Here is an 8,425-nt window from a genome sequence, read left to right as displayed (position 1 = left end):
AGCCCCTTTGGGGTGTACAAGAGCAGAGACCGGTGCGGCTCCCCAGGACCCTTTGCTAATTACTTTCCTGAATGTTTCGTGGCTGAGAGGGTGGGGGAGGGCTAGCAGGTGACACGCGCCCTCCCGGGGAAGGGCTGGGCGGTGCACCCCAGGGTCCCGGGGGTGAGTTTGACCCCGGATGGAGAGAGCTACTCCTGGGCAGGTGCTTCCTGGGCCCCGCCCCTGTGCGGCCACCGAGGTGGCCCCCACCTTTTCCACACCCTGGAAGTGACCCCTGCGGGAGGAAGCGGGAGCATGGTAGTAGCACATGGGACACGGGACATGTGGACCAGTGCCTGCTCCAGACCTTCAGAACCCACATCCCCCCAGCCGCTCCAGGAACCCAGGTCCGCCAGGTGGGCGTGGAGAGCCGAGACTGGTCCTGGGGTCCCTCCAGGGACAAGGAAGGTGACCTGGCCCTGTGAGGGAGCCTAAGAGGTGGCCAGGACAGCCGCCCGGGAGAGTGCAGCCATGCCTGACTGCTCCCAGGGCCGGATCCCACCCTGGCCACGCTCTGTTCCAGACCTCACTGCTGTCACCTGCTCCACGTTTTCCCAGCTCCCCTGCTCTGATCCCGGCCTCCCAGGGAGCTGGTCGGACCTGGTGGGGTTAGCCTTGGGATTGCCAAAGGGAAACACAGCTGAATTTTCTTTCTAGAGTTTTTGGTTTTATATCTGATTCCTACTTTGCAAAAACGTTGCCAGCCAAGAATATACTACCGTGTTCCGTTTTGGAAGCAGCTGTGACTCTTGTTTCTCCAGGAGACAAATTAATAAATTAAGAAATCACTGCCACTGCCAGGCGACCAGTTCTTCTTAGGAGCGCTGGATTTGAGGAGGAGGAGCCTGGGTCCTCAGCTGGAAGGGCGGATCACAGCTGCTTCCAAGGTTGTGATGGTGTGGACCCCTGTCCGGCTCCCTCGCAGCGTCTGCGTGTGCAGGGGAACATTTGCATGCCCATCACGTGTGCATACAGATACATACTGACCGCCTAGCATGTGCCAGAGAGGGGCCGGGCCTGGCAGACCCAGTGGGCAGTCAGGTGGGACAGGCTGTGTAGACAGCAAGCGATGAGTGTCAGGTGGTGCGGGCACAAAGCAAAGGGAGGCAGGAAGAAGGGGCAGGGCTGACCTCGGGGACCAGAGCCGGGTCTGAGGTGGGGCCGCTTGAGCAGAGACTCGTGCCGTGAAGGGCCTCGCTGGCATCAGGGTGGGCTTGACCGGTCCTGGGCTGAATCCGGGCCAGGCCTGGACAGCAGGCAGCGCCCAGGGGTGCCGAGCACTGAAAATAGAGCCAGGTCCTGGATCTGCTTCAGGGACCCAGCAGCCGATGGGCCTGGTGGGGATGTGCGCTGTCTGGGCTGTCCTCTGCTCCCAGAGCCCTTGCCTGCCTTGCGGGGCCCTAGCCCGGCCTTCGTCTCCCTCTCCGCCACACTCGGGGGCTTGCCCCTTCGACCTGATCCCAGCCTTGGGGTGGCTGTGGTCCTGCGTCCCATGGCCCTGCCGCTCGGAGGCCCTCTGCAGTTCAGAGCCCCCGCTGTCTCCTGTGCAGCAGGGCAGAGGAGGACAGTGTCCCGTCCACCCTGGAGGAACCGTGTCCCGGCCAGGGACGGACGTGTGACCCTGCAGCCGTGTCCGGAGAGTGCTACCGGGCCACGGCTCCATCCACAAGGAGGCGGCTCAGCCATGGGCCCACAGCACCGACGGGATTCAGCTCAGTGTACGGCAGGCGTCGGTCACTTGCACACACGTGTGTGGGGTGGGGACGGGCATTTGGGGAAGTGTGGCTGCCTCTCTGAAGACAGTTGCTGGTGGGCTGCAGGCAGGGCGGCTCCTCTGGGCTGGCCTCTGTGTCGCAGCACCAGGGCCATTGTTTGCTGGCGCGGTGCTTACGGCAGGGTGGGAGTTGGGTCCCGCGCAGCGCTGGGTCCAGATGAGGAGGTGCTGTCCCTGAGTGCAGCCCACATGTGGTGCAGAGGCGTCAAGCTGGCCGGGAGGCTGTGGGGCTGGTGCGTGTGCAGAGGGAGGGAGGCGGGACCGAGGACTCCGGAAGACAGGGTGTCCAGGGCGGGGTGGGCACCCCATCCCACCCCACCTGGGGAGCAGCCCCCGCAGTCCTCTCCATGTGCCTGTCTGGGGTCTCGGGGCGGAGCTGGGAGGGAGGGGCTCGCGGGAACGGAAGTGCGTGACAAGGGAGAAGTCTGCTGGCCAGGAGAGGGCTTCCCGCTGCTGTGCCCAGTGCCCGGACTGGAGCTGGGGTCTCGCCCGCGCTCTCGCCCTGGGACAGGGCCACACCTGCCCTCGAGCCTGCCTGGAGAAGCACCCTGGGCGGCTCCCACCGCCATGCACATGCCATGAAGTTAGGCCACAAGCCGGGCATCAGTGCCGCTTCAGCACCGTGACAGGGTGCTCAGGACGCTCGTCCCTACCAGCTGCTTAGTTCTGAGTCCCCTGGGAGGGCCCCAGTCCTGCTGAAGCCCACGCTGCCTCAGTTTCCCTTTTTAGGTGGGAGAGGGCATGGCTTTCTCTCCTCTGGAAGAACCAAAAGTGAAGTTAGAAATCCAGATGGCATCTTAGATGAATCTAAGAAGATCAGAAAGAGAACAGAAGAACTTAGAAACAGTACCAGCTGTGTAGGATGTCACACACGTAATCTCAGCACTCGGGAGGCTGAGGCAGAGGGATCGCTGCAATTCGAGGCTGGTCTCGGCTACATCATGAGATCCTGACTCAAAAAGTAAAACAAAAGAAAGTCCCATCCAGGAGATCTCAGATCAAAGCTCATCAAGCCAAGCAGAGCTGCCAGAGGGCTTGGGGTGGGAGTTTCACACCAGGCCTTGCTGGCTGGAAGGAAATCGCAGCTGTGAGGCTGGGAGCTGAAGGCTGGTGGGGTGCTTCGTCCACTGTCCCGAGTGAAAGTGCCGGTGCCCTCCCCAAAGGCGCATCACCTGGAGTGAGACCAAGTGGAGCAAGAGCTACAGCCCCTGCAGGCGAGCAGGCTGGGCAGTTGGTGCTGTGCTGGAGACTGAGGACAGGGCACTCTGGATGCTGGCCAGGCCTGCGGCTGCACAGACAGAGAGCCCTGGGCGTAGCCAGAGTCTCACTGAGGGGCAGGGAGGTACCTCGTGGGCGGGGCCAGCAGTGGCCTGGGGTCTAAACAGGTGCCAGGAGACTCGGACTGGGTATGGCCCAGCCCCTGGAGCAGAGATGGGGAGACCGAGGTCCAGGGAGTGCGGCAGCCGGGTCCCCAGCATCCTGTGGCTGACCGTGCAGTCGATGCCAGCAGAGGCCCAGAATTTCCAGCACCCAGCTCTCCTAGAGTGGATCTGCTACCCGTGGACCCCACGGTCCTTCTCATCTTGTTGCCAAGGCCTGGGTCGAACGGGGAGGGCATCCCCTTCTGCATGAGCTGAAGTCCCTGGGCCCCAGAGCTGGGCTGGAGATGCGGTTGTCCGGGGGGAAAGAAACTGCTTCCAAATTTTTATATTAATTACATGTTGAAATGTAATATCACACACACACACACACACATATATATAGGGTTGAATAAAATGTGATTAAAATGGTATACTTGAATCTTCCAAGATACTTTATGGCTGTAGACAAGATTGTGTTGTTGTTGTTTTTGAGATAGGGTCTCGCTATGAAGTTTAGGTTGGTCTTGAACTCACCTTCTAGCCCCAGCTGGCCTCCGATTCACTGTGATCCTCCTGCCTCAGCCCTCTGAGTGCTGGGATTATGGGTGTGCGCCACCACTCCAGCCATGTGCTTTTTGACAGGCGTCTGAGCCATCGGTCGTGCTAAGGTAGTTAGATGTGCACAGACACAACATGAACCTTGGACTTGCGGTGTTATTCCGTGCGGAATGTCACTGCCTTGTGCGTGACAGGCAGGGTTTCTGCAACTTCACAGGCTCCACCCCAGCACGTAAAGATGTTGGGTTTTTATTTGCAGTGCTGATCAACCCTAGGGCCTCGTATTAGGCAAGTGCTCCTATCCCTCAGCCGGGCGCCTCCCGGAGTGGCAAAGCCGAACGGAGGACACAGTGTCACTGTCAGACTTGGGTTAGGAAGAGGATGGACTTGGTGAGCAGATCATAGCCGCCGCACCAAAAGAACAGTCCTGAAAGCACTCAAAACTAGCCAGCCCTGTGGGCTGGGGATGTAGCTCAGTGGCACCTTGCCTGCCTGGCACATGCAAGGTCCTGAGTTCAATCCCTGATGCACAACAACAACCAAAAAAAAGCCTATTCAGCTCTGGATCCTGAAGACTGGCTTCTGCTTTTCTAATAAGTCGTAATGTTTATGTCCTAAGCCGGGTGCATTTTGCGTTAATTTTTATGAGACCTGAGGTCATGGTTCATTCTTTGGTCCCAGCCCCGTCTGCCTGCTCCGTTCAGTTGCGTCTGCCTTTGTCACAGGTGAAAGCTGGGTGCTCAGGCGGGGGGTTTGGGCTCCCTGTCCAGTTCCCCGCTGCACCCGTCCCAAAGCCCAGTCCCTTTCCCTCCAGCTGCCTCTTCCAGAGTTGTTTCCGTGCCTGCCGTCCGTGACTGCGCGCAGGTCCAGTTGTGGAGAACCGGAGCCTGAGCTCGGCCCTCGCCCCGCCGTCTGGCTGGGGTGTCCAGGTCTCACCCCTCACCAGGCTCAGCTGCGCTTACTCCCTTTTCCGCAGTTGTCATGTAATGTTGGAGCTTCAGGGGAAGCGGGGCTCCGTCACCGTCACTGGGAGGGCCGCCCGAGGGGACGCAGCAGAGCCAGGTGGGGCCCAGGCTTCCTGTTTCCAAGAAATTCCAGGCAGCAACAGTGCTGCCGCTCCTGATCCAGGGACCACACTTGGGAGACCCACTGGTGGAAGGTGGGTTTCCCAGGACTGGTGGTTACCATGGCCACACTCACTTTTCAGTCCTTTCCTCTCCTTGTGCCTGAACTGAGATGCCACTTTCTGCAGCCCCTCGTTTGGGGACCTCACGGCCTGTGGGAGTCTGGAGTGACTTCTGCAAAGAATGTTGGGAGCAGGAAGGGGCGGCCTCCGTCAGGAGAGCAGAGACTCTGAAGAGACCCGTGTTGCTGCTCCCTGCCCGGGGGATGGTGCGCTCTGTCCCTGCACCTAGCGGACATGTCAGAGGCCACGCTTGGAGGGCTGTCACAGGCAGGCATGGTACACGGGTAGAGTGAGAGTGAGGCTGGCACTCCAGGTCGGGTCCCGCCCTTGCTGTAGCTTCTTCCAAAGCCGTCTCCGTGGGGTCCGCTCCTGGTGGCCCTGCGGGGAGGGGACGTGTCCACGGGGTGTGGAAGACGTGGCTGACCGAGACGCGGAGTAGGACAGGGCCAGGGAGAGGTAGCCGGGCCCGTGATTTACCTGGGCTTCTGTGACACGTGAGACCAGGACAGACCCTTTTCCTGCCCTCACTGGCGGCTTCTGTGGGGACCCTATTCTGCCGGGCCTGGCTGTGGGTTTGGGATGGCCTCCTGTGACCCTGCATTTCCACCACAGACCCTCCGGCTGTTTACCCCGGAGAGGCAGGGCAGGAAGGAGGATGCAGGAAGGATTCGGGGTGCGGATTGTTACTTGGGGGCACAGATGGTGCGTTTGCTTTATGTTCTGCCCCAACTGTGAGGCGAGTGTTTTTATTTCCGTTTTTCAGTTTAGTAGTCTGAGTCCCAGAGTGGACTGTGGCTGGGTTGCTCAACAAATATATGTGTTGATGGGAGGTCAGGCTGTGCTCAGCTGCCTGGGATGGACAGGCTCCTGGAGTGACGTGCCAAGGACAGATAGGAAATAGACACGGGCAGATGTGACAGGGGCTCATGTGGGAGAAAGAGAGCCCCCCATGATGCCGTGCTTGCTTAACCTCGGCATTTCTGAGGTGTCTGGCATGGGTGAGAAGCTGAAAGAAGTCTGGGTTGGACATGGCTGCCCCCAAGAATTCCTGGCCAGGAGGGTGGGGGGCTGAAGATAAAAAGTGGCTTTTCAAAATGGTGTCTAGAAGCCAGATGTGTTAGCTCATGCCTGCAATCCCAGCATTCGGGAGGCTGAGGCAGGAGGATCACTGCACGGTTGAAGCCAGCGTGACTACAAAGTGAGTTCAAGACCAGCCTCAACTACATAGCAAGAGTCTGTTGAAAAAAAATATATATGGTCTCTAGTTTTTACAAATGGAAACTGATGGCTCGTATGAAAATCAGTCTGAGTTCCCAAAGACTGGGAGTTGTAAGGCTGTTCAAATCCATTGCTTTTATTTTAAAACAGTGTTTGGTTGCGAAAACATCTCAAATGACCTCTAATCAGGAGGCCCCACTCTTTGTTCCACTGAAAGTACAGTGGAACATCCCTGCACAGTCCAGAAGAGGCCTTGGTAGGAGTTTTTAAAAGTCGAGTTCATAGCTGGATCCATGGTACACGCCTGGGAGGCTGAGGCAGGAGGACTGCGAGGTGGATTGGAGGTCAACCTGAGCTACACAGCCAGATGCTGGCACCCAAAACAAAAAAGATTAGATAATTAGGTTGCCATGGTAAAAGCTCCTTGCTGATTGGCTCTTGTGTCCTGGACAGGTGTCAGAGATGGCTGAGGACGGCAGTGAGGAGATCATGTTCATCTGTGAGTGACCGTGGACCTGCGGGCTGCTTGCTGGTGCTGGTGCTGGTGCTAATGGGGTCCCACACTGTGCTGTGGGTGTGGCCTGACCCGGAGGCCTTTCCCGGAGGAGGGGGGCACAGTGCAGCACAGTGCAGAGGCAGTGCTTAGTTCAGAAAGCCCGTCCACGAATGAAAAAGCGGGAGGGACACTAGCTTTAGGATAAACAGGTGACTGCTAAGGATCCCGGTCCTGGGGACACTGATTGTGGCCACCACGCCGGCTACAGTGCCGGGAAAGTGCCCAGGAAGGCTCCTCCTCGGAAGGCGTGTCCTGTTTCTGCTGTCCTGCAGCCTCACCCTGTTGGGTGTGTCCACCTTGCACCTCAGGCCTCTGGGTCACCCCACCCCGGCAGGGTGTCCCCTTCCCTGACCCCACCTCTGCCTGTAGGGTGTGAAGACTGCAGCCAGTACCACGACTCCGAGTGTCCTGAGCTGGGGCCCGTGGTCATGGTCAAGGACTCCTTTGTGCTGAGCAGGGCGAGGTGAGTGGCACTCCAGAGCCAGGTCTGAAGGAGCAGGAGCTCCAGGCGGGGACCCCAGGTGGCCGGGTGGCTGGGTGGCGGCGACGCGTTGCCCTGCGAGGTGTGCTGGTGCCCCAACCCCTCAGCGCCATTCCCAGGCCTGCGGCCGTAACCACCCACCGAGTAGGTGTTTCAGCTCACCGGGCCGTAATCCCTGCTGCACAACTTTGGGGTCCTGCTGCCCACGAGCAGCCGTTGAGCCCATTGCTCGCTCGGGCGGGACCCTCGAGGCGCCTGGATCTCAGGCCCTGCGCCCCTGCACCCCGTGTCCCCTCACTTCTGGATGCTTCTCGTGCTGCCCCTGGCCTTACCCTGTGCCAAGGTCCTAGCCCTTAGTCCTGTGCCCTCCTCCCACACGGCATCCTGCCTGTGACCCGGCCTACTTAGCAAGCCCACATCCTTGGGAGACCAGCCTGCCTCAGCCTAGCCAGAAACCCTTTCCTGGTCTCCACAACACTTGGCTCCTGGAACCGTGCCGCTCCCCCGCCTGTCCCCCTTGGGATGCCTGCACCGAGTTCTTGTCTATAGCACCCACACCCAGAATCCTCAGGGGTTTAGTAAACCGCTGCTCTGCCACAGGCCCTGGCAAGTCCTCCCTGACCTAGGCCCCTTTAGCGGCACTGAGGCCACTGGGGGATGACTGCGCGTGGGCTGCAGTCACTGGAGACTCCAAACATAGAAGCTGACCCAGGGGTGCGGGCGTCTCCGAGTGCTGTCCTTGCCCCCAGGTCCTCCCTGCCGTCCAGCCTGGAGATCCGGCGCCTGGAGGACGGGGCCGAGGGCGTGTTCGCCGTCACCCAGCTGGTCAAGCGCACGCAGTTCGGCCCATTCGAGTCCAGGAGGGTGGCCAAGTGGGAGAAGGAGTCTGCGTTTCCGCTGAAGGTAACGGCGCTGCCTGCGGGGCAGGGTGGTGAGTGTGACCCCACTCTGGGTCACCCGCGTGCTGGGGACACCAGGCCAGTCCAAAGCCTGGCCACCCCAGCCCGGCGTGGTGCTGCACGCCTGTGACCCTAACACCGGGGAGGCTGAGGCAGGAGGATCACTGTGAGTTGGAGGCCAGTCTGAGCCCAGCGAGACCGTCTCAGAAAAACGAAAACAAGGTTCAGGAAAGACCCTGAAACCTGAGCATCCTCCCCAGCAGACAGAGTTAAGGCGGGAAGAAAGGCCCTCGATGTGTTAAAGAAAGTGGGAGTGGAGGCAGGCGGGCGGGCCGGTCGGGGTGCGGGACGGA

At 59.8% G+C, this 8,425-nt stretch overlaps 1 protein-coding gene across 1 annotated transcript in view; it reads left to right on the top strand.

The window, feature by feature from the left end:
* The first annotated feature begins 6,584 nt into the window (after positions 1–6,584).
* Prdm15 (PR/SET domain 15) overlaps positions 6,585–8,425 on the top strand; it is a 29,941-nt gene continuing 28,100 nt past the window's right edge. The window contains exons 1-3 of the mRNA XM_010636602.1: positions 6,585–6,635; positions 7,062–7,155; positions 7,923–8,198. Of these exons, the coding sequence (XP_010634904.1) occupies positions 6,599–6,635; positions 7,062–7,155; positions 7,923–8,198 (407 nt within the window). The 5' untranslated portion in view covers positions 6,585–6,598. The remainder of the gene's footprint in view (positions 6,636–7,061; positions 7,156–7,922; positions 8,199–8,425) is intronic.

Source organism: Fukomys damarensis, unplaced genomic scaffold (assembly GCF_012274545.1).
Source record: "Fukomys damarensis isolate Sample0158 unplaced genomic scaffold, DMR_v1.0_HiC HiC_scaffold_24, whole genome shotgun sequence".
Taxonomy (NCBI): Eukaryota; Metazoa; Chordata; class Mammalia; order Rodentia; family Bathyergidae; genus Fukomys; species Fukomys damarensis.
This window is presented reverse-complemented; position numbering and strand designations above follow the sequence as displayed.